This window comes from Zootoca vivipara, chromosome 2 (genome assembly GCF_965207765.1).
Source record: "Zootoca vivipara chromosome 2, rZooViv2.hap1.1, whole genome shotgun sequence".
NCBI classification, from domain to species: Eukaryota; Metazoa; Chordata; class Lepidosauria; order Squamata; family Lacertidae; genus Zootoca; species Zootoca vivipara.
The window spans coordinates 52,532,330-52,557,919 of NC_142584.1; the positions used below are offsets into that span (position 1 = coordinate 52,532,330).

At 44.5% G+C, this 25,590-nt stretch overlaps 1 protein-coding gene and 1 long non-coding RNA gene across 7 annotated transcripts in view; one reads left to right on the top strand and one right to left on the bottom strand.

The window, feature by feature from the left end:
- Positions 1-25,590, bottom strand: part of LOC148686861 (uncharacterized) — a 126,486-nt gene that overhangs the window by 68,359 nt on the left and 32,537 nt on the right. The window lies entirely within an intron of this gene.
- SPRY4 (sprouty RTK signaling antagonist 4) lies at positions 1,320-21,773 on the top strand. 5 transcript variants are annotated; one of them, XR_015948127.1, is made up of 4 exons: positions 1,320-1,558; positions 16,840-17,680; positions 18,008-18,125; positions 21,363-21,773. XR_015948127.1 is itself a non-coding variant. In XM_088661880.1 (3 exons), the coding sequence occupies exons 2-3, from the start codon at positions 16,886-16,888 to the stop codon at positions 18,041-18,043; spliced, it is 831 nt and encodes a 276-aa protein (XP_088518006.1). In that variant the 5' UTR covers positions 1,320-1,558; positions 16,840-16,885; the 3' UTR covers positions 18,044-21,773. The 5 variants fall into 5 exon arrangements, 3 of the variants coding, with proteins under 3 accessions (XP_088518006.1, XP_034961255.1, XP_034961254.1); XM_088661880.1 differs by having other exon boundaries at positions 18,008-21,773; XR_015948126.1 differs by having other exon boundaries at positions 1,321-1,558; positions 16,840-18,125.

The window sequence follows — 25,590 nt, forward strand, 5'->3', positions numbered from 1 at the left end:
GCATACTTAACCTGAAGCGAACTTTCCCATTGAAAGTAATGGAAAGTGGATTAATCCGTTCCAGACAGGTCCACAGAGTACTTAAATTGAAAGTACTCAAACCAAAGCATAGTTAAACCGAGGTATGACTGTAGTTAACAAGGGTATATACCCACTCACCCACCCACGGTTTAACGCTATAGGAGAGTTCAGCCCAATTGGCATAGAGGCAATCCAAATTCAGAGATCCACTTTCTTCCTTGTTTGCTACAACCAGGGAGCAGTTATTACGAATCTGCCCTCCTGTAAATCTCACTCACTCACTCACTCTCACACACACCTCTGAATGCTTTGCTGCCTGAAATTCTTCCAGGCTGATTATGGCGAGATGGATTTTCAACTATGGTATTTTAGCCTTGGTGTGTGTGTGTTTAATACAATGTCCGAACAGTTGGCTTTTGCCTATACTGTATGCAGAAAAGCCACTGCGCTGGATGCTTAGGCTGAAAAACGTTCGGAACACGCACCTGACAGGAAAAAGCCATGAAACAAAACAAAGGGAATTCTAATTCGTTCTCCCTCTGCACCCCAGTCACTTCAGCGACCATGGGGAAATAAACAGGGCCAGGATGAGGACCCCAGCGGAACGGGCCGTCTTCTCCCCGCTTTCCTTCCAAGAGAGGGCTTCGAACCAACAACCAGCAATGCTGCATTTGAGCGGGCGGACTCAGGCGGCATCCCCGGCGCAGGGGCTCAGAGGTCGCCCTTGGTTGTCCCCGGCCGGCAGCAGGTTGCCCTTTATAACAACCCCCAAACTCCGGGGCTAGCGAGCCTGGCAAGGGAGGCACACCCGCCTAGCAGCTGCCAGAAGCAGCCGGCATGGGCTCGGATAGAGCAGCCTTCAAGCGCACGGAGCCTGGCGCTTTTACGCATCACCAGCAGCCGCTCCACTGCTGGCCATCGGGGCGGGAGGCGCGCCAGGGAGCCTCCGGCTGCAGCCAAGAGAGAAATCACGTCCTTCCCGCACGCCCGAGCTTCCCTTTCTTTTCCTCTGTTACTGTACATCCACTCCACCTCCCACCCTCTTTCTGCTGCAGTTCTGCTTTACCTTGAAGCCCAAGGCTGGGGCGGGGGTGTGGTGCATGCGCAGCTGGCTGCAGCTGCCTCCTTTCATTCATTAAAAAAAGGCAGCCCCAGCCTACCATCCATCCTTAACTTGCAACTAGTTCCCTTCCGGCCCCCCATTCATGAATGAGAGCGGAGCATGCGCTTTGGCCCTGCAATGCCCACCCATTCATAGAATTGAGAGGACGGGCATGCGCAGACGAGGGCCTTTCCCTCCCATTCATAAAATAGCCATTTTCCCAGGCAGCAGTTGTTGCAATAGCGAGGCGAAGCGAAGGGGGAAGCGGCGGCTGCTGCTTGTGCTGGTGCTGACAGCGCAGCACTTGTAAGTCGCTCCCGGAGAAGCAGGGGTGCTCCGTGCCAAACTGCCCCCCTTGCCCGCACAGCTCGCGAACTGTCTCGGATTTAGGATTAACTCGCCTGTTGAGAGATGATCTTAGCTGGATTATTTCAAGTAAGTAAGGAATTTCATCTTTGTGGATTTAAATGCACAGGGTGAAAGAGGGGGGAAAGAATAACGCCCCGTAGAGGAAACATTTTGCTCCCTTTCCTGGTTGACTTTTCCTGACCTTCTGCGAGGAAGGCGTGTGTCGCTCAGCCAAAATCGACCCACGTCTCTCTCTCTCTCTCTCTCTCCCGCTCTCTCTCAAATAAAGCCAAGTATTTTATATATATGTATACGAATGAGATCTGTGATCTGATGATGATGATTGTACAATTTGGCTTGGCCATCGCCTGCTCTTCCCGTTGCCATCTGCATTTGGGCATTTAGATAAGGTATGAGTGGACGTTGGGATCCGTCTTAGAATTCTCTTCTTGTTAAATAAGAATAAAAATCTCTTAACCGCCCCCGCTTTCCCAGTTGAGGGGGAGTTTGTCGCTTGCTTGTGTGTGCCAGAGTGGTGGCGAGGGAACCTTTCGCTGTGCAAGGCTGGCGGAGCCCACGCGCCCCCGGCTTGACAAACGCAGCTGCCCCTGAGCGCTCTTCGCCTCCTTCCTCCTGCGCCTCTGCCTCGCCGGGCTGCGCAGTGGCTCCGGAGCCTGCTCTTTCTCTCTCTCTCTCTCCATAATAGGGCACTTTAGAAAGGCGAGCCGCTGGAGTGTCGGCTCCTGGCTGCCTGACCTTTGCTCCCTCGCGTTTTATTTCATGCAACAGCCCTGCATCGACGACTACGCCACCCCACTCCCCCCGATTATTATTTTTTCTATTTTAAAGCCTCACTTCACCTTTCTGTCCATCTTGTGATGTTGAACTTGGAGAGAAACAGGGGATCAGATCTGGAATAAAACTGCGGAGGTTGGGTGCGCCAAGGGGTTCTCTCCTGGACCTGTGCGCAGCGAACCCGGAGTGTGTGTGTGTATGTGGAGGGGAGAAAAGGCGTATGAAGAAATGAAATAGCGCCTGGCTCACTTGTACAGGGCCTTCTCCACCTATGGCGTAGTACAGATCTATAGGCGAGGCTGGCGTTTGTGCTGGAAGCAGCCGTGGCGTCACAGCGCCTGGCAAACCGAGAGGGGCCTAGAACCCCTCGCAGATTCTGGCCACCCAGGACCTCGAAGGCAGCAGCCCTGGGTGCCCAGCGAGGAGGGCGAGCCGGCCCGGGGATTGTAGAGCTTCTCAGTGGGCGTGCAGAAGGGCATCACCGGGATGAATGCTACAGGGAGGGAGGAGAGGGGAGGAAATCAATCTCTTCTCCTCTCTTCTCCCCCTCCCCACCCTCATTTCTTTCCTTGAGAGGAGAGCATGCAATGCATTGCAAGGGAGAGCCTGACGCGCCTGCAACCCAACCTTCCCACCGGGCCTGAAATGTCAATGTCAAAATCTCCTCTTGCTAAACTGAGGTGGGGGGGGGGGATAAAGGACGGTTTGCTCAGCTGATTTCCGCTCTAAGGTGATTTTGCTAGGGAGCCTCTTTTTAGTATCTCCGAAGGATTTCGACAGAGAAAATAATTCGCAAGGGAAAGCCAGCTGTTTGCAGAGATTTCCAAGTGAGCTTCAGAGCTCTCCTTCCTCTCCCCCAACCCCCATCCTTCATCCTTCATCAGCATGTTCAATATTTAACATAGCTTCCTTGATGTGTTTAAAAGTAGTGTCAGCTTGTGCACTGAAGGCCATGATCTCCACCACTGGCTTCCTTTTCACCAACCCACTTGTCTTCCAAACACACACACTCACACATATATATGAATGGTAGGAATGGGTGTCTGGTGAGGGAGAGGCAGTTCTCATGATCTTGGAACTCTTCTGAGGATGTCTCCATTTGATAAATGCGCTGCTTTCTACAGCCTGCTGCGTCCCGTTCCTACTAGGAGCCCTAGTTTGATATTGCCATGTTAAATTAAAGCACCTTTTAAAAGGAATGTCTCCTTCCCTGGAAGAAAAAACCAAACCTATGGATAATCTTTGAAAGCATAAAAAACAAAAGTGTTTCTATTGAGTAATGACTAACTCTGTTTATGCAGGATGATGTTATCACAGAAGTCTGTTATCATCGGGCTTCATAAAATGGCAGCAAGGAGCCTTTTCTCTTCCATTACAATATCTAGTTTTCCTCAAGTCTGGCTCAAATTGAGCATAAAATTCATTAGAGGTATTGAGAGCACCATTTACCTTACCAGGCCTGCATTCTTGTTAGATTTGCATCTCTCTTTTGACAGATGGGAGTGTGGAGGTTGTGGAAACCTTAAAAGGCTACTGGGGGTCTGATCCCAAACACACTTACTCAGAAGTAAGAACCACTGAGTTCAGTGTGCTCGGTAAGCGTGTTTAGGATTGTGTACTTAGCGCAGTCTCCTCTAATTTGGCATCTCAATAATTAAAAGTGTGAACAAAACGAAACCTCAGAGATGTTTGCCAATGTGAAATCAGGTATTGCTTGGTGCGTATATTAGAGGCAAAAAAAAGAGTTCCCAGAGATTTAGATATCCTGCCAAAAAAAGGTCTAGCCGTGTTTGAGCTGAAATAATGCACAGTTGGCCATGATTCTCCAAAAGAGTTGTTCAGTCACTTCAGGATTTCACAATTGCCAGCAACCATTTGATGTCTTGCGTTGAGCACTCAGGTGCCTTTTCTCAAGGACCTCATCCTTCTGGTCTTGCTTATTTGTTTAGTTTCTCTCCAAGAAGCCAAGGCTGCTGGGCACAAGGACCACTCAATTCCCTTGATTTAGCAGGGCTTGGAGAGCGCAAAAATGGTTGAAGAAATCTGATACTAGTTCGCTTTACTGTAGGGTGTCCTTTAGGCCTGGTAAGATATGTGGGGTTGGAAGCAAATATTTTAATGCACACCTGCTGATACCTTTCAAGAAAGTGCTTTAATGTAGCTTTATAGTCTTTTTAACACTTTGGGACATTTTGTGAAGGTGGATGCTGTATTTTCCTCCCATCCCCTTATCCCATAGTGCTTACAAGTAATTTGAGTCTTGTTAACAGTGGTTCCTTTCCTATTGCTGGCCTGGTCGGTTCCTGAGAATCTGCTGCTTCCTTCCATTGGAAGGTGAGCTGGGAAATCCTTCCGATGCCCTTTAGGGTTTTCCTGCTGCGTGCTTCAGTTTTCTGCCCTTTTTATAGTCGTGTTTCAGCTTTCAAGCTCCTGTCCTCACAGTTGGATCTAGTAATGCTAGAAGCGTAACCAGACAACGCATCACAGTGTAGTTCCAGGTAGACTTTTTGGTCTGATTCAGCAGGGGCCATCTCCTCATTAAAGGTGCATTCCCCTGGCACCTGGAAAAACAATAATTGCATGTAGCAGTATAACTCATCAGAGTTGGGAGGGATCTTGAAGGTCATCCAGCCTAACCCCCTGCTCTATGCAGCCTGCAACTACAGCATCTCTGACAGCTGACCTTCTAGATTCCTCCTTAAAAACCTCCAGATAAGGAGAGCCCACCGCTACCAGAGGCAATCGGCTCTTGGCAAGAGGACATTTCTCCTAAGCTTTCACCAAAATCTTTCTATTACCATTTCCATTCTAGTCCTGCCATCTGGGTTAGCAGAGTCTCCTCCATCTTCCGCATGCCAGCCCTTCAGGGATATAGAAATGGCTATCATGTCTCCCCTTAATCTTTTCTTTCCCCAGGCTAACTAGATCCAGCTCTCCAACTGTTCCTCATAGGACCACACAAAGTGCTGTGCAATGCAGGGAGACGGGATGTGCTTGGAAATCCAGCTGACCTTCAAGCTGGGCACTTCTGCTTTGCTTCCAGGTGGTTTACTTGCTCAGGCATAGAAGTGAGACTACAGTCATGACCCTATCAAGAATTGTGGCTTATTGGAGTGACACCTGTTTGTTTGGTTGTGTGCGCGCACATTTTTTTAAAAAATGAACTCGCCATAGCATCTTTCTAGTTTGATTTTTCTCTGCAGCATGACAATTGTTTGACCCCTCTTGACAGGTAAGCTGTCTTCTGTTTTCATGACCGCACAATCAATTTGCACCCTGCATTTACTCAGAAAAGCAAAGAGCTTCTCTTCAGATTCTTTCCCTGTTGCCTTGCTCGTTTCCAGAAGTTCTTTTGTTCAAGAGGAATGAATACTTTCTTATTCCCTCTCGATTCTTGCCAGGCTTCTCTGGGACATTCAGCAAGAGCAGTTAAAAGTTCCACAGCTATTGTATGTTTGCTCCGTTCAGAAGGCTTCTGCTGCTCTTTCTTGACCTGTTCTTTTTTTGGGGACGACTTAAAAGTTCTCCAAGCTTCCCACGATTTACATTGCTTTACATTCATAGTAATCATTAGGTACAGTGCACTCTGTTCCGAGGGCACAATCCAACCACACTCAACGGGACTTGGAAGCCCTTAGCTGGATCATGCCTGCATGTGTTGTTCGAAATATAATTCTTGGCTAGTAACCTGAGAAATATGCTCGCTTCTTGCTACAGTTCACAGTATGGGGTGACCAAGATGGAAAAGCGTAGATATGATGATGAGCCAGAGTGGTGTAGAGCTTAGAGCACTGGGCTGGAAAGACCCACGTTTAAATCTGCACCCAGCAATGTCCTTCACATTGGATCACTCACTCTCTCTGCATAATCTTCCTCACAGGGTTGTTGTGAAGGCTAAACAGAGTGGGGGGAGAAGAGCCATGCATGCCATCTTGAGCTTCTTGGAGGAAAGGTGGGATATAAATAATAATAATAATAATAATAATAATAATAATAATAATAATAATAATAATAGACAGTCCACCCCTTTTTATTATGAATATGCAATAATGTCTCCTGAGCTTCTAGAGGAGGCCAAAGGGCTGGTTTCCAAAGAAATCAATCTTCTATGTGAATGTACACTCATTTTAGACTATACATCTAATGTCCTCCGCCATCCAATTGGCTCGCCTACTATCTGCTTGGAAACGGATCCCATTCTGTTTCACGGTATTTACCCCCAAGTATGGGTGCAAGGAAGTGCAGCCTTACTTCAGTACTTTGACCTTACTGGAAGAAAAAGGTGGTAAGAAGAAATCCAGGGCATTCCCACAACAGATTCTACGGTGTTCAGAGTCCCATTTTGGTGAGCTGTTGAACGGAAGGTAACTGCATGGAGTGGGTGGACCGATGAGTTCCTGGAGGAAGGTTCTTATTTCAAAAATCCATCTCAGACCATTGAGTGCTCCATCCATTCTGAGATATTATCACAGCCTGATCTGCCTGAGATGTTCTCATTTGTACTTCCCCTGGCAGAGTGGGTGAATTTCCTCTTGATCTCTGGGCTTTGGTGCTCTCTGCCACGACTTAGAATTATACAATTCTATAGTTGGAAGGGATCCCAAGGATCATCTAGTGTAGTATTCCCTCTGTGAGGAACATAAGATTAACACTGCTGGATCAGGGATCTAGTCCAGCATCCTGTTCTCACAGTGGGTCAAGGGCCTGAGCACAAGAGGAGGCTCCACTCCTGTAGTTTCCAGCAACTGGTTTTCAGAAGCATTGCTGCCTCCAGCCATGGAGGCAGATTTCCATACATACAACAAACGGATTGCACTAGAGCTATCGGTAGCCTTGGGCATTTCAAGACAACAGTCCTTTCTATTTCAATAGGCATCTCAAAGCAGTGCATAGCCTACTAGCTACCACTGTTGGACACTCAGTGTGTCTCAATAGTACATGTATGCAGAAGGCCCACGGAAATGAATCCAGACTCACTCCAGGGCAGTGTGCCTGGTGGGTTCCATCATTTTTGTAACTTTCCTATTGTCAGCCCCCCCTTTTGAGGTCTGGCCATCTGCAGAGGCTTTTTTATTCCTCGCTCTCTTTCAGGGAACTCAAGGCATCTACACAGTCTCTCCCATTTTATCCTCACAGCAGCCTTGTGGAGTAGATCCAGCTGAGAAGTAACAAGTAGCCCAAGGTCACTCCGTGAGATTCATGGCACTACGTTGACTCTTGGCTAATGTTCTCTTTGTAGTTTTAAACTTTTTAAAATTTAAAGCATCCCCCACCCCCAACCTCACCCATAGTGACTTATGGAATATGTCAGACTTACAATTTAAATGGCATGTCACAAAAGGAAAAGGGGTTCGGAGGGAGGAAAAAAACAGACTTAGGGACTAGTCCTTTTTCGTGAAGTTCTTGGAATGACCTGCTGGAACAGAAAGAGCTCAAGGAGAGGAGGTGCTGAAATTTTGCTGCATCCCTGTAGCCTGACCAGATGGCTGCCACTAAGTGACAATTGAGGGAGGAGCCTGACAATGTCAGTACTGTAGTGGTGGAACTCATTAGCCTTCTGTTCTTATTGCACCCAGTATCCATAGGCCTGGGAGCACCAAATACTTTAGCATTCTTGAAGCTAAGGAGGTGTGAACTAGACCCCTGCCTGTATGGGGGTGGGTAAGTCTTTCTAAAGGAAGTATAGGGTAAATAATGAAAAGGACTAAGGATTCTATCCTTTCCCCTCACCCCACCCGGCCACCCCTTATAGGCTAATGAAGAGTTGCGTGTTTTTAATCAGAATATATTGTTTGGCTCCCCCTGAACCAAGGATTTTATTGGATGTATAGAACACAGGAAAAATACAAACAACTAATCTTCCCCCATCCCTCTTTCTTTAGAGAATATATTATTGGCTTTGGGGCAATTTGGAGAGGATATAGGTCATCTGCGACTGACAAACCTAATATAGTAAAAGATCCTGCTTTCCCCCCTTCCTTTGACACAGTAAATCTTCAGGCCATCAAATCATGTTTTTCAACAAGAGATGTGGGTAAAATGGGAAAACAAGGATTTTAAACAGTTAAGAGATTACTTGAAGTGATCTCCCATCTCCTCCAAGTGCTACAGGTTTTGCGGAAGGAAATCCAAACAGGCAGCTCTGTTCAAAAAATAGCAACTACATGTATTATTAAATGTATTTACCACTTATACAGTCGTACCTTGGTTTTCGAACAGAATGCATTCCAGAAGTCCACTCGACTTCTGAAACATTCGGAAACAAAGGCGCAGCTTCCGATTGGCTGCAGGAGTGTCCTGCAGCCAACCAGAAGTCACAGAAGTCATGCCGGACATTCAGCTTCCAAGGCAAAATTCGCAAACTGGAAACACCTACTTCCGGGTTTGCGACATTCAAGTTCCAAGTTGTTCGTGAACGAAGCTGCTTGAAAACCAAGGTATGACTGTATAACTAAGCAGTTTACAACTATGAAATCAATATATAAGTAAAGTACACAACAATAATTCTACCGGGTCACTAAAACATCCTTAATTAAGTTATACAACGAAACAAACAATTAAAAAGCATGCCAGTCATAGTGGATATAAAACAGGCATCCCCAAACTTCGGCCCTCCAGATGTTTTGGACTACAATTCCCATCTTCCCCGACCACTAGTCCTGTTAGCTAGGGATCATGGGAGTTGTAGGCCAAAACATCTGGAGGGCCACAGTTTGTGGATGCCTGGAAAAAAAAACATGGCCATTAAAACAGTTAAAAGCAAAAACAAAAAACAGTTAAAGTAATAGAATCATTTCTGGACTTCTGTTTACAGTGGTACCTCGGTTTATGAACACAATTGGTTCCGGAAGTCTGTTCATAAACTGAAGCGTTCATAAACTGAAGCGAAATTTCCCATTGAAAGTAATGGAAAGTGGATTAATCCGTTCCAGATGGTCCGCGGGTTACTTAAACTGAAGCGTTCATAAACTGAAGCGAACTTTCCCATTGAAAGTAATGGAAAGTGGATTAATCCGTTCCAGATGGGTCCGCGGAGTACTTAAACTGAAGCGTTCATAAACTGAAGCATGGGTGTAATTGGTTGCGGAAGTCTGTTCATAAACTGAAGCGTTCATAAACTGAAGCGAACTTTCCCATTGAAAGTAATGGAAAATGAATTAATCCGTTCCAGTTGGGTCTGCGGCGTTCATAAACTGAAAATTCATAAACCGAGGTGTTCATAAACCGAGGTTCCACTGTATAGTGCTACTTGTACTGATTTCTTAGGGACAGGATCCTTTCTCTTTCTTATAGGTGTACCAGGATTCCATTTTCAATCTAGTTTCATTTTAAATCAGTGAGACTTGAATTGGAATACTTAAGGGCAGACAGATGTGGTCTGAAACACTTCTAGAATCTTGGGTCGCATTTCAAAAGGGGGCAAGCGTTGAGCTCGAGCTCAGGTTGAAGCTGAGTGTGTGCTTGATTGAAATCCTGAGGTGAAAAAGTAAGTATAGATAGCAGTGGCAAAGTCTGGAGAAGTGCATAAGACTCAAGGTGCTAATGATTTAGATGGTGGCTGGTGTACTCTGTCCTTTCTTGCCCCATTGCACTGACAAACAATCTATTGATGAGCCCCAAAGCAAGTTTGAATCACGGAATCCAAGTGCTAGTGATTTAAAAATAGGTGGCCATGTGGTCCCTTGCAATAGCTATGCCATCCCTAAATATGCCAGCTGCAGGAGTGGTTGAGAAGTGAAGTGCTTGTGATTTTAGTCCCATGCACCTTCATACTGCACACTCACCTTTAAACCATAGTTAGGTTTAACAGGTTACCAGACGTCCCCGTTTCCCAGGGGATAGCCCCCAGATTTACAAACCAGTCCCCTTACAAAAGCCATTAAAGTTGAAAAGTGTCCCTGGATTCATTGAAAAAAATCTGGTAACCTTAAGCTTGAGCAATGTGTGTATACAAATAGATATTTATATGCCCCTGCACTGTATGGCCCTATTGAAAAACCCTTTTAAACCATTTCACTAGTTCTCAACTTGTGCTCTATACGTTTCAGTGTTGGAGACCTATGTGCCTAGCAGGGACTCGGTTTTGTCTCCCGCATCACACACAGAGCCCAAGATCTCTGCCAGACCTTGCAAGGTGACCTAAAACACTCAGAAGCTGCAAGCGATGTTAAATCTGCTTCCTCTGACTTACCAGATCAGCAAACAAATGTTTAGCTAGCAATAATGCAGTTTACAGTATGCCAGGATTTAGAATTCCTGGATAATGCTGGGGGCTTCCAGCTGAGCTGAAACATGCAGGTGCTGAAAATGTCTAGTTTGTACTTTATATTGGAAAAGCTTATTCTGCCTACACGAACATTTTATTTATCTTTTTTATTATCTCTAAAGGAGGACCTGTAATGTCTTGTCTTCTGCCTTATGCACCCCTTTCTGTCTTTGATGTTTCCCAACATCAGGTGTGAACTGTTAGTGCCCATCTTAACACTAGATCATTGCACTCAAAGTCCTGAAAGTATCTGATGTACAGTAGTTGCATCTCTTGAAGCTAAGCTGGTGCAGACCGGCTTATGTTCTTGCATGGGAAAAGAACACATGACTGACACCCCCTCACCCCAAAAACCACTCAGGTCAGTTTGGAGAGTTGAGTGGAAATAAGATGCAGCCTCATAAAACAATGCAATGCATTTAAAATTTGAGTTGAAATGACACATCTCGTGGACGAATTTCAAGGATCTACTGAGCAAATGGAAAGACTTAATTTTAAGAGAATGGATGTTTATTTGTTGCGTAGGAAGTAATTTGCTATTTTTTTCATTGTGCATAGGTCTGCAATGCTTCTTAGTTCAGGGTCATTTCAAATGTGCAAAAATAGCATGACGTTCTCCTCCTTTAAGCTAAAGGAGGAGTAGGGGATCATAGAAAATGAGATAAAGGAGATAAAGGAAAATAGAGAGATAGATATTGGAGTTAATGTAAATAAGAAGAAAAGTTTTAGAGAAAGAATTAGGTAATTAAAGCAAAGCAAGATTAGAAGAAAGTAAGAAAAGGGAAGTGATGTATGAGCGGTAGGGAGTCAATTTTTAATTTGTATGTTTATTGTGTTGATTGTAATGGTTTGTTTTTTTCTTTTTTCTGATTTATGTCATTATGTGTTATGAAATATTATTTTGCGTAGGATCTTGTGTTTCTTTTGTTTGTTTGTATTTTTCCTTTGTAAATCATAAGGTTTTTGTATTTTCTTTTGTATTTCTTTGTTTGTATTATTTTCTTTTCTTATAATTTTGTAATATTTTGAAGAGTGAAATAAAGTTTCTTTTAATAAAAAAAAAGCATGAAGTTCAGTTCTTCAGAGTGCTGGTGGAGAATTGTATGTCTGAGCATTCAGTGCTTTAAAAAAGCAAGAAAAGATCTCTGCCTGCAGAAAGCTAGCAAGTCAGGAAGAAGGCAAGGACAAATGCACTCTGAGCTTTCCAAGTGAAGCAGAAAAATGTTTTAGCGGGAAACATTCAAACACATATTCCCCCACTTGCCTTCTAAAGTGATATACATACAGTAGTCTAATGAAGAATGACGCATAGTTGCCGCATATTTGAAATTTAGTTATAGATGACTCTTCTGAAAACCCAATGTGCTGAGGTGGTGGTGAATAGATCTAACTATTTCAATATCTTGTCAGCCAGAGCTCTGTCTGCAGTTCACCTATACATTTTGTTTCAAAAGCTATAAAATAAAATACATGTTTTATGTCCCAGTTGAAGTTATTCACTCAGCCTTTAAAATCTGGGCTGGTGATTCCATCAACACCGACATAAAAGGAAACTGGTGGGCTTGCTCAACCTCACTCCTTTTATATACCGTATTTCTGTCAGCATTTGTACCATCAACAATCAAGGCTGAAAACTAGCTTCTCAATGAAAAAAAAAATCATGTTTCTAAGCTGCATAGCATTGCTCCCTAAGCTCTATTATGGCTAATAAATTCTAACCTTCAGCAAATACTGCTGACGTTGGGACTTTAAGCAAAAAGAAAATGCAAATTTCCCTGAATCCATGCTTATGGACAGGTTTTGGTTGTGTGTGTATGTTTTTAGATCTAGCATATTTTTACAGGTTTCAAAAATTCCTAACTTTAAAAGATTACCGTAATTGACAACAAATGGGGTTGTTGTTGGTGTTTATTTTAAAAAAGGAAAATAATAATAATAATAATAATAATAATAATAATAATAATAATAATAAATATCAGGTGCTTGACTTTTCCTCAAAATATTGTTAAAATCTGGCATTGGCATGAAGGTCAATGCTACCAGAAGTCTAGAGATAACGTCTATCTTGTTCTTGGGCTTGCACAGCACATGCTGTTACCAAGCTTCCAGAATACTGAGAACTAACCCAGAAAATTAAAGTACAATATGTCCTGGCCATGGATGGAGGTTCCTCAGCTCAGTTTCATTTCATACCTCTGCTCTGGCCCCATCTCAGAGTCGAGGAACCCTGCAGTCTGGAAGACTGGAGCAAGTCATGCTGCTGTTGTTTAGGATTATTGTGCCTCGCAGAAGGTCGTGAAAATTAATTTTATTCTTGGGTTTTTTTCTCATATTCACACTGGTATGTCACAAAGAGCTCCTCCAGATGTCCCGTTAATTGCACATTAATGAGGATTTGTGCTCCTGATGCACCTTCAAAAGTGTCAGTGTGGTTCCAGTCAGTGCGTACCCTGTAGCATCCTGCTGAAATCCCATAACTCTTTATACAGCAAAGGTTCTGGCTTATTTTTGCTCCACATTTGTTGCACTGTAGCCCCTCCAGAAGGCAAACAATGTGGGGAGGCATCACAATCACCAGTCTGGAGGGCCCCTAAATTTGTAGGAGTTGTACTTGTTGGTGCTGCTGCTACTGCAACAGCGTGGCCACCATTCTGTAGAGAGGCATAAAATTCCCTATCCAGGATCAAACTCGGGAGAAACTGGTTCTGCCAGTTTGTGGTAGAAACCTACTATGCTCAGCACTGATTGGCCAGTGTTTGCAGCATCACAAACCCACCAACCTTGGGGCCTTGTTTTGGGGGAGCTCTTTTAAAATGTACTTTTTTCTTTTATAAAATAAAGAGGGCCAAATAAATGTTTAAATAAATTAATCCTACTATGATTTAAAAACAAAATAGCTGGAAAGCCTGGCTGAGGGTTTTGGGAGAAGGGGCGAGGCAGACGACTGCGATCAGCATTATAATTGCTGAAAAGCACATCTGCTCCAATGCGTTTTGAAATGCAGAAGCGGGCAAGGGAGGAAGGCTGACTCCACAGATGAGCTATGTTTTTAAAAGTTCATTTGTTTAACTCAGGGTGTAGGCAACCTAAGGCCCGGAGGCCGGATCCGGCCCAATCGCCTTCTCAATCCGGCCCACGGATGGTCTGGGAATCAGCGTGTTTTTACATGAGTAGAGCCCCCCACAAGGTCTGAGGGACAGTGGACCGGCCCACGGCTGAAAAAGGTTGCTGACAACCTGGTTTAACTCTATGGTCTGTGAGCCAAAATCTATCCAAAGTAAAGCACTGCAAGTCCCACTGATTTCATGGGGAAGAGTGTTTAAGTACATGCTTTCCTATCTAAAATAAATGAGATTTTAAAAAGCATAGGGCTGCAATCCTAGATGCCTGTGAGGCCCATTGAACCCCGTGGGGCTTATTTCTGAGTAGATTGCATATAGGATTTCACTGTTACTCTAAATGTGCTGTGTGTCTGTGTCTATATCTGGTCTTTTGAGTTATTTTTTCTCTGTGCATTACTTATGATGAGGTGCACTGTGCCAGTCCTCACATTTTTCTCTGGGTTTCTGAAGCTCTAGTTTTCCTCCTTTAATTCTCTCTCTCTCTCTCTCTCTCTCTCTCTCTCTCTCTCTCTCTCTCTCTCTCTCAGTCCTTCTACGGATTTCAACAGCCTCTCCTCTCACCCTTAGCTAGGAATGGTTTTGGTCGGCTGCTTCTTTAAATTGTTCTTTTAAAAATATAATTAATAAATAATATAAAGGTCACAGCGAGGAAGTGGCAGCTCCACCAGAAAACAATGTGTACTCTCTAAATTTGAACCAAGCCATTTCCGCTCTTTGATTTAAGTTTAGTTGCTTCCTGTGGTTTCATGTCCTGCACTCCAGTTGAATCTCTGGATGGGCTCCAGTATAAATTGCACTCTTCCAATGAAATTAGAGACTAGCAAATAGATGGGTCAGCTAGTAAACAGCATTTAAACCAAATACTATGCTGCTTGGTTTTTGGATGAAAAATAGTCTGAATATTTGAAAGGATTTTGTGCCCTCTACTCCAATTTTCAGCTAGGTCACTAAACTTTGTTTTCATCCATCCTCTCGGAAGTTAGCTTTTGCCCTCTGTTACTTTTCTAGCCCCACGTTGAGGACTAGTAACAATGATTTTAGAAACTGAAACTAAGAAATCTGCTTTTAAGAAATTTGTATTTTGGTTGCTGTTATTACTGGGAAGAGAAAGGTGAAAAAGCAGAAAGCGTTGGCAGTTCAAAAACTTAATGCTAAATCACAGTTTACAAAACCTGCACTCCCTTTATGCACCGCTCCCTCCTTCTCCCTCACAGTACAGTAACAAGTAGGAGACCAGAAGCTTTTGCTCTTATTTTAGACTAACCACAGTTTAGCTTTCATGCTTCATGCAATCTCAGCTACGCCTTGTTGAAACAAGCCAACTTCAAACCATTGTTTATGAAGCTAACTTGCTTCAACAAAGCATAGTTAAAGCTCATCGTAGCAGTAAATTGTGGCTAATCTATAATGGAAATGGAAGTTTCCAATCTCCTCATGTTTGTGTTGGAGGAAGGGAGGGACAATATTGCGTGAAGATGTAGCTATGTCCTAGTCAAGAATTTACCAATCTGAAAGTAATGGATGCTTGAGGAATGTAAGTACCCATTATATAATTGCCCCAAATCTGTGCACCATTCTGACTCTTAAGAGCAAATGGGCCAGAGCCGAAGTAAAAACGAGTTGCAAAATTGCTTATTGTTTCTGATCATTAGTTATACTGAAGTAAATATTTGGGGTGTGACTTCATATGTGATTTACACATATCAGAAGAAATGTTGAAAACTGCTGCTTGTAAGCATTAGGGTGGTGTGTGTGTTCTTAGTTTTCTTTCTTGAGTGGATTAATAACCAACCTTTCTAACCCTCATGTTCAGGATGAGTGTATTTCATGAAAGGTGGCAAAGCCTGACCAGGCTTTTAGGGAATAGTTTTATTTCATAGTTCACAAATTAAAGGTAATTGTCCCCTCCATTTTGTATGTGTGCATATTTTAAATATCTGCTTTTAATTTGTTGGTCTGAAACTATTTGGCTCTCCGGGTAAAGAAGGGAAAGAGTGTGATTCCATCTAGTTCTAGGCATGTGCAAAACAATCCCCAACAGGTCTGAGTGTTCCTCTTTCTCCCTAACTAGTTAGGCAGTTCAATCCCTGAAGTGGGGGAAAGTGAGTAGATAATGCTGTATTTTTTAAAGCTACTGTTTATAAACCCAGTTCCAGCAATAGGCAAGACTGAAGAGTGTTCAGAATGAACATGTGGTCTCTTTATGGATGGTCACTAGGCTTTTTGCTGGATTGGTTGCCTTGGTGTGTTTGCATGACTGAGTAGGGGGGGGGACTTCACAAAGATAAGCTAGCACATATCTAAAAGCAGGTGTCTTCATTTATTTAATATATTTCTGTACTGTTTTTCAGGTGGCCCTCACAAAATTGTTTACATGAAACGATTGCAACAATAGGCATCAAAGTTCAGTAACAATTTTTTGCCACGACAGCAAACCGCAGGAGTGTCACTTGAGCTCTCCAGGGGCGTAGGAAGGGGGGGGGACAATAGGGGCGCTCCGCCCCAGGCAGCACGATCCCAAGGGCGCCATCGCAGCTGCCCCCTGGCTGCGCTGGGCACCCCGCCCCCGCAGGCGGCGGTCCCTACCCCCAGAATGCGCGCCACAACCCTACGGGCAGCGCACCATGTCCCAGAACATGCGCCATGCCCCTACAGGCGGCGCAGCATGCCCCCAGAACGCGCGCCGTCCCCTATGGACAGCGCGCCATGCCCCTAGAACGCGTGCCTGCTCTCTGCCCCCGCTTGCTCTCCACCCCCGGTGCCGGAGCATGAAGCTCCGCCACTGCAGCCATCCCTCCCAGAATGCCTCAATCTGAGGAAGGACCCCCATGGCCCTTCTTGAAGGGAGGTAGGAGGTGATGGAGGAAGAGAGCCTTGCTGGGCAGGTGGTGGAGTAGCAGCAGGGGCCTCTAGCGGAAGGCCTGGCCCTGCCCTTTGTGGTGGCAAGCATGGCTTGGAATGCCACCACAATGCATGTAACATGGTCTATGTTACCATCCCTTCCACCGGCATGGCACCACAAAGAGTTACACTGCAACTGGCTCTTTGACCAGTGCTGGCATAGGAACAGCTGAAGCAATTAGGCTTCGTTGGAACTGTGACAAGCAACAGCTAATGTCTGAACTCTTTTCTCCCCCCCCCTTCCTTCCTTCCTTCCTTTCTCCCTTTCCCTCAATCTCTTTCAGGACACTTAAAAGCAGTGTTTCTCGGTGCTGAAGGACAGCCTGAGCAATGGAGCCTCGGACACCTCACAGCATTACTGGGGTTCCCAATTCCACTGTGGCGGTCCAGCCTCTCCTGGACAGCCGCATCCCCTATGGCAGGCTGCAGCATCCTCTGACCATCCTGCCAATTGACCAAATGAAGACCACGCACCTGGAGAACGACTACATAGACAACCCCACACTGGCCCAGGTGGCTGCTCAGAAACATCCCCGGGGCCACCACGAGCCTGCCCACCCCCCACGATGCGAGCAGGACATCACTCATCCATGGATCTCTTTCAGCGGGCGGCCCAGTTCCATCAGCAGTAGCAGTAGCACATCTTCGGATCAAAGGCTTTTGGATCACATGGTTCCAGCCCCGGTAGCAGACCAGTCCTCCCCGAGGGCTGTCCGGATACAGCCTAAGGTGATTAATTGCAAGCCCTTGGACCTGAAGGGGCCTGCTTCTCAGGAGATGGACAAGCACTTTTTGCTGTGCGAAGCCTGTGGGAAATGCAAGTGCAAGGAGTGCGCCCTGCCGAGGACTTTGCCCTCCTGCTGGGTGTGCAACCAGGAGTGCCTATGCTCGGCTCAGAACCTGGTCAACTATTCCACCTGCATGTGTCTGGTGAAGGGCGTCTTCTACCACTGTACCAACGAGGACGACGAGGGCTCTTGCGCAGACCACCCCTGCTCCTGCTCGCATTCGAACTGCTGCGCTCGCTGGTCTTTCATGAGCGCCCTCTCTCTGGTCCTGCCTTGCTTGCTGTGCTACCTGCCGGCCACCGGCTGCGTGAAGCTGTCGCAGCGGTGCTACGACCAAGTGAGTCGGCCAGGATGCCGGTGCAAAAACACAAACAGTGTGATTTGCAAAGCATCACCTGAAGGGAAAGTTGGCAGCAGGCCAGAGAAGCCATTTTGATCTCTGGAGAGAGGGGGGGGCATTAGTGCCGAAAAACAACAGGAAAGGGAGTTTCATAACCTGCGTTGTGAGTGTAACATGTGTCAGCCTTTTGCTTTCAACAAACGAAGGGAAATGTCTCTTTCCAGGAACTGAAGCACTTTGGGATTATTCAGGGGGTTGCGGAAGTGGTGATCTGTACTTATTATGCAGTAGGGATCTGAAGAATCTTTCTGATTATTTTTGCAGGGCAAAGGCAGAAATCTACTAGATAGGGCAATCTGAAGACTGCTTCTGTTCATTTCTTAGTCTTGGCTGGTTGCTAAGTCTGCATGCCACAAGAATAATTAACAGATGGGATTGGCAGGTACATCAACAGCTGTAACAGGGTTCTTATTCCTAGAAGGTGATATCCATTTCAGCCCCCTCCCCCACTCTACTCCAACCTTTTATTTATTACCTGTAGACCATTGGCAACCAAGAGTTAATGTTCTCAACACTTTAGTAGGGACCCTGCCCAACCCCTCAATATCCCCTCCACACACACACTTAAGGCAGTTATTGAAAAAGATCCTTCTATCCATTCCCTAAGTCCTTTTAAGTCAGCCTCCATGGGCCAAAATGATAGAACTTGATAGGCAGAAATCAGCAGGTGCTACTTTTTTACAGCATGGAGAGGATGTTGCCCTTAGCAGATTGATGCATATCACGCTACAGTTGAGGCACAGATGGAAAAGTGGGCAAGCCCACCAGTTTCCTCCTCTTAAGGCCATTTTATTCTTCGTTGCTCTCTCTCTCTCTTTCTTTGGCTTCATTGAATGTATACAAAGAATACATCTTGCCTAGGGACATGATCTGTCCCTCATTTAGCATCTGTTGGATGCTATTGGTGTGTGCGCCTCCCCCCCACCCTCACACCGGAACAATTTTGCCAGTAACAGGAAGATCTCTGACCTGCAACCACCGATATGGAGATAATCCACTGCCTTCAGTAAGGCTACTCTTTGAGGCTTTGATTCTTAAAGTGCGCTGGCAGCCCTTGCAGCTAAAATGCGGTTCTCTGAGCAAAGCTTCCAGTAACAGGAGTGCTTGAGAGACGAGGCCCCTTTTCAGCCACGTGTTTCAGATGCATTTGGTTCTGAGCACACATTTAACATCGATAAATTACTTTGCCCAATCAAACGGCACACTCAGGGTATCACACAGCGAAATCTTGCTAAGGCAAAAACAAAAAAAGGCTTTGAAGGCACCAATATCATAAACCCTTCCATGTCAAATTGTGGCAGCCCTCCTCTCCTTGAAATAAACTATGTTCAGCTTAATTGAGGTACACATAAGTACTTACAGCATATGAGCCTAAACCAGCCTTTGGCAACCTGGTGGCCTCCAGATGTTGGCTGGGATTGATGGGTGTTGTGGTCCAACAACATGTGGAGGGCCCCAGGTTGGTGAAAGCTAAGCTAAGAAATCACCTACATTACCCTTCTTCCACCTTGCACTCACTGGGCCAATGCAAACTGAGCACAATGCCTTTGCATATATGTGGGATGGGTTCACACACACACAGAATATCAGTGCAACCCCAAGTTCACATGAAAGGTGGATTTGGTTTTGGCCAAATGACATTTGCTCAGTATTTAAATTCTCACTTTTATTGCTGCTGCTCAACTTTTGTCTCCTGTAAAATAGCATTATCTATTAAATACAGAGGAATTTCTTTTTAAAAGGAAAATAATAAGTCTATTTTAGCATCAAGTACTTTTAGAGGAGCATGTGGAAGCTTAGAGGTGAATATTTGTTGCAAACTGCCCATGTTTTTCAGTAGCCAACAGTTTTCAGCCTCATCTATACACTCAAGGTTAGGGTTATTGCATGAGGGACTGTTGAATTCCTGTTGGGAAGAGAACAGAAGCACCTCTATTCAAGACCAATGTTGCATTCCCTTAAAGTGGATTAATCCCATTCTATCGACAACCACAAGGTGCTAAACAGAAAACAGTTCACCAATATAATGAATCAAACTGAGTGGGTATTTGTTGCATGCAAAAAGCTGAACTTATGTCTCTGCTGGTTTTATTTTTCAACTTGGAATTCCTGTACTGGAGTGACTGTGTGAAAACTGCCTTGTTTTAATTAGGCAAGCAGTAGGCAAAGCCCACGCTCTCATTCTCCAAGCAAATCAGATTTCTCATTTGAAATGAAACACACACACTATACTGACAGTAGCAAACCACCGCCCCCCCCCCCAATTTTGCTTTTACTGATTGGGGGTTGACTTCATTTTTTGAGAACTGTATATATTTATTGATTGGGAAATATTTTTAATCTTCCTTTTTATATTTATAATATGCCGGCTATGTATATAGTGTTTCACAGAAAAAGGGATGCTACACATACGTTGTCAAGATACTGGTTTGTATAGTTTAGCCTTGCCAAGAACACACTGGGCACATCCACTGGGAGCATCTGCCCATAGAAGTGAATGGGAGAGACATCAAGAATGCCTTTTTGGTGCCACTCCCATCCATTTCAATGGAGAGTATTTCATAAGTTCCTGTTGGGTTGCGCACAGTATGTTGTACATATATATTCTTGCACAAACTTGAGGGAACCATGCAATGGGGGAGTGGGGGGAAAGAAAGAGAAACTTAGCCAAAATACTGTTGAATGTATAAATCGCCGTAGCTTTTCAAGGGATGGTAAACCAGGCTCACAGAGTATAAGCCAGCTGGGCATCCAGCCTCATACACAACACTCTCGGTTAATTATATGCTTTATTGTATCTTATGCTCCTGTTAACGTGGGACAGCCCTGATCAGGCAACTACAGATTCCAGCTGGCTTGGCTGCCCATAGCAAGTAAGCAAACTGGTGGATCAGCACTTTGCCAATTTATATATGTACATACCCACCTGGAACATTTCTATATTTCTTATACAATGTTGTTGTTGTTGTGTTGTTGTTGGGGTTTTTTTTAAAAAAAATTGAAACCAGACCTTTAATTTTTACTGTACATAGCTCTAAACCACTGAAATTTCTACATGGGCTCCCCCCACCCCCCACCCATTTTAAACCTGTCAAGGCCAATCTGATGTAAGTGGATCAATGTGCTCTAAAAGGCTGCGAAAGGAAAGCCTACACAAATGTAGCAGAATGAAGCTCCTTGTATGGTCCAGGCCCCCCTCTGGTGTAGCAGTCAGTCAAGCATGTTTCTCCTGCTCTTTCCTCGAGGCCTAGCAACAAAGTTGACAAGTTTCATACTGAGCTTTGAAAGGTTTCTGGATTAGACCAGCCCAAAAGGCTGGACAACATTACACTGTTCCTTTTAGATGGACTTGGCTGCTGTGGTAGCAAAGGATTCCTCCCTCTTAAGCCAACACACTTTTCCTTTTCCTTTTTTTAAAGGCCACCTTCCACTTTTAAGGTACACACACACACACACACTCCTTTTGACATTGCCTCCAGGTTCAAAACACTAAGTATTCAAAAGGTTGGATAATATGGCTGCATACATTTGAAATTGAGTGAATGCTGTACTGGCTGCACCCCCAAGGGTCAAAACTTATCAGAAAATGAACCATCTTTTTTTTTAATTGTCCCGGCAGGTCAGGCTGGATCCTGGGGATGACCCCATCACTCAAGCGTTGTTGATCTTGTTGTTGTTTTGCCTTCCTGAAAACTCTTTCTCATTGCTTTAGCAAAGTAAAATATCTATTTCCTCTTCTGACCCTAGTAAATGTCTGTCTTGCAGCACTGTGCATGTTTAGGTTTATTTTTGTTCAGTTTTGCAGAAAACAGTCAAGGTTCTTCTTTACTTCTTCCATCAACTGAAAAAAAAATATTGCCACAAACGTTTTCCTTTGTATAGAATATTTATTTTGAAGCTCTATTTTAATAGTATTTATTTTAGAAGTCTACTATTGTAAGAGTTCTTCTGTTTGTGAAGAAAAAACAAGTTAAACTGAATGTACTGATCTAGAAATTATATATAAAATATATATTGTTAAATATACAAAGGTCCTCTTGCTTCTTTCTTGAAATGCAGTTTTTGACTCTCAGCGGTGAAATGGCACATATTGGGCCATGGGTGGCAAGAGATATTCCCTGGAGACTTATGACCGGAATTCCTAATGTCGTAGAACACTTCTTTGTTTATAAACTCAGTTTGTTTTGAAACTAAGAAGCAGCAACTCTGCAGAAGGGTACTCGCCAATTTGAATTCCCAACAAGGCATAGCCCAAAGGGTGTGCTCTGACATCACCCACTTATTTGCACAATCTCAGTAGGAGTACAACTGCTGTGGAGCTGGTTATCTGAGGCTAACAATAAAATAGCACAAGAAGTGGGCAAGAAGAGAAATCTTACGGGAGAACAGGCTGAGTTAAGTGGCTTAGTTTGGGGTGAAGAGAGCATAAGACTCATAGCATCTCATTGTCTTGAGCAGGCACCCCCAAACTTCAGCCCTCCAGATGTTTTGGACTACAATTCCCATCTTCCCCGACCACTGGTCCTGTTAGCTAGGGATCATGGGAGTTGTAGGCCAAAACTTCTGGAGGGCCGCAGTTTGGGGGTGCCTGGTATTGAGCCAGGTGTATGGCATAGGTCAAGAAAGGCCTCTATTAATGTCCCATTAATCTACATGGTAGCCCTGAACATTTCAGTTCAGCATTCCCTACCAGACAAGCCATACTATATTTGTATATATTCACATAGATGAGATAAATTATGATGGCTGAAATTCAGTATCATACAAAAGAGATTGTTACATCAGCGCACCTGTGTGCTGATTCTGGGGTTTTCCCCCTGATACTTCCAAGCAAATTGGGGGGGGCAGGGGGGGAGAAGGGAAAGCTCCATTGGGCTAGAGCAGGCATCCCCAAACTGCGGCCCTCCAGATGTTTTGGCCTACAACTCCCATGATTCCTAGCTAACAGGACCAGTGGTCAGGGATGATGGGAAACATCTGGAGGGCCAAATTTGAGGATGCCTGGGCTAGAGGGACCCATCGTGCTGGTTTCTGCTAGTGGAACAATTGAATTGAATCCACCCTATAATGCAAAAAGGAGTAGGTAAGCAAGTATATTGCATCAGAAGAGGCTGCTTACAGTAAATCAATGACCGGTAACCTGAACTCTACCCTGCATTTGGTTAAAACACTTTTTTCGAAGAGCTGCTTGGGCCCATGGAAGGTGTTTCTTTCCTTTGCAAAAGTAGTTGTACTACTGTTGCAATTTGAGTACTGTGGCCAGTGCTTTTCAACAAAATCAGCCACCTCACAAGTTTGTTGGCATTGGTAATAAACATTATGATGTCTGTATTATTCCCCTGTAAGAGGTGGGACTTGGCATACCATCACTTCTGTGCTTTTTTACCCAAAGTACATGTGCCCGTATATGTAATCTAAATAATGTTTCCAAAACTCTTTCGTTATGCCCTCTAATACATGTCAAAAAAATTTTTTTAAGGTAATAATAATTGAGAATGTGGGGAGAGAGGCAGAGAAAACCCATAGCTGTCAAGTTTTCCCTTTTCTCGCGAGGAACCCTATTCAGCATAAGGGAATTTCCCTTTAAAAAAAGGGAGAACTTGACAGCTATGGAGAAACCCTTCTGAAATAACTCTCATTTTCTGGATCAATTAAATGAATGGCCGTGTTCTCTCTTATGGCCGTGTTGAGGCACCAATTTCCAAACTCCAGCTTTTTTATTTTAAAAATGGCCACCACCATTTCCACCTGGTAAACTGAAGTTGGTCAATAGTCCCATGAGGCCTTGTTTTAATAGCCAAAACACATTACTCTTGCATGCTGCCCCTACTACACACACCACCCAAAATACTAAAGAATGTGGAAGATTTAAACTAAATCTAGTGCAACCTTCCCATTTGAGAGCATTAAATATTTGTGAACGGCTTCCTCAGAGACTGATGTAACTGCTCAGCGGCCGCGTCCACTGATCCCTGAAGATAGTGGTCAGGATGTTTTGTGAGTAAAACATTTCCAACGAGGTTTTTAAAATGGGTCTCAACATCTCTCCAATCAACTGAGATGGACATCCTCTTCCATTTAAACCTGCCCAAGTTTTTTCTGCCTTACTGGATGTTGAGAGAAGCTTCTGGGAAATCACCTTGGGAGCCATTTGCATCCCTCTGAAGTGAACGAAAGAGGAATGTTCCAAGCAAGCACAACAGGGTTACATCAAATGGGGTGGAGGAGAAAATAACTAGTATGCACAGGGGGCAGGTACCCTTTGAACCGAATCTAATTCTCACCATCCTTTCTGGAGAAAATAGTAAGACAAAATGTCAGAAGCTAAAGAACAGGAGGAAAGGAGTCCTAAGGACAAATCATTAGAAACATTACAGAAGCCAGCAGGAAAAAAGACCTTTTGGAAAATACTCTTATGAGTTTATCTTTGCTGTTTGAAAACAAAACAAAAAACCCAAACTCCGGAAGAACAAGATGTGTTACTTTTTAATTCTTTTTTATTATTACATTTATATTCCACTATTCATCCAAGGAGCTCATGGTGGTATACATGTTTCACCCTCTTTCCATTTCAGCCTCACAATAACACTGTGAGGTAGGTTTGGCTGAGAGATGGTGACTGGACCAAGGTCACCCCAAAATATATATATAGTGCCCCCCCAAGGTATGAGGGACAGTGGACCAGCCCCCTGCTGAAAACGTTTGCTGACCCCTGTCTAGTCCAACAATCTATCCATTACACTTATGCTACAGTATTTTAGAAATCACTTTTCTCAGAGAGCTCTGAACTGCATGTTAGCCTCACACAGCAAGCAACCCAGTCAGGCCAGTTAAGCAGAAAGGCAAACTACCAAGCCTTGCAGCTGAATGCTGCTTGGAACCAAAGCATTCAACACCACCGCGTCCAGTGCTATGCTATAATTGGCCGTCTTAAACGAGAAATGTTAATAACGCTAGAGGCATCCACTAAATTCAAACTTATTTGCAGGAACAACTGATGCTCTCTTGTAGTGAAGGAACCAAGCAGGGCACCCAAAAATCTCAAACATCTGGACTGTCTGGGTATATTCTGAGGTGATTCCCACCCCCCTCTGCAGCCTTCCCAGCTTCCCAACTTTCTCCCTAACACCCCCACCCCACGTTACCATATCGAAACCGTAGGCCATGCCCTCACACCAAACTCATCAGGAAGAATGACAAATGGGATTAATATAAGCCAACAACTTTGTGACAGGGGCCGGAGGAGAAGCCCTAGGCCACTTTGCCCCCTCTTTCCCACTTTCTCCCCCCCCCAGTAGTTTCTTATTCTCCCACTTTAATAAAACAATATCTACGTGGCCCGAGGCAGGTGCGATTTTCATAATTTATGGGTTTCGGAGACAGGAAGAGAGCTCCGGAGTTTTATTGTGCTTTGCTCACTAAATGGCATTCCGATTGTCTACATATCATTCTTTCAGGCTCTGCTATCTGGCAGGCGTACAAGCCCTTTTGGAACCCACCTGTGCCTGCTGCCCCCAGGCAAGGGATAATTATGAACACATCTGTATGTGCTAAGCAGGAGATGAATGAAAAATTCTCCCCATTTCCCCATGTCATTAGAAAAAAAAATTCCTGCATTGACACCTCTATTAGCACTCAACAACTACAGGCTTGAAATAAACCTCCCTCCGATTCTTCCATTTATAAAAATAATAAAATATGCCTTCCCATCCCTAGCTTCTCTCCTTGCATTGCTCCATGTGGACATATGCAAATCCATCCCAGCAATTCCCAGCCTATCCATTGGAAGTCTAGGAGAGTGACTCAGTTCTGTTACAAAACCTGGGGTGAGGCTGCAATCCTTTGCG

Excerpts from the sequence above, each read along its gene's own strand:
- SPRY4 (XM_035105363.3), top strand. The coding sequence starts at position 16,886 with ATGGAGCCTCGGACACCTCACAGCATTACTGGGGTTCCCAATTCCACT.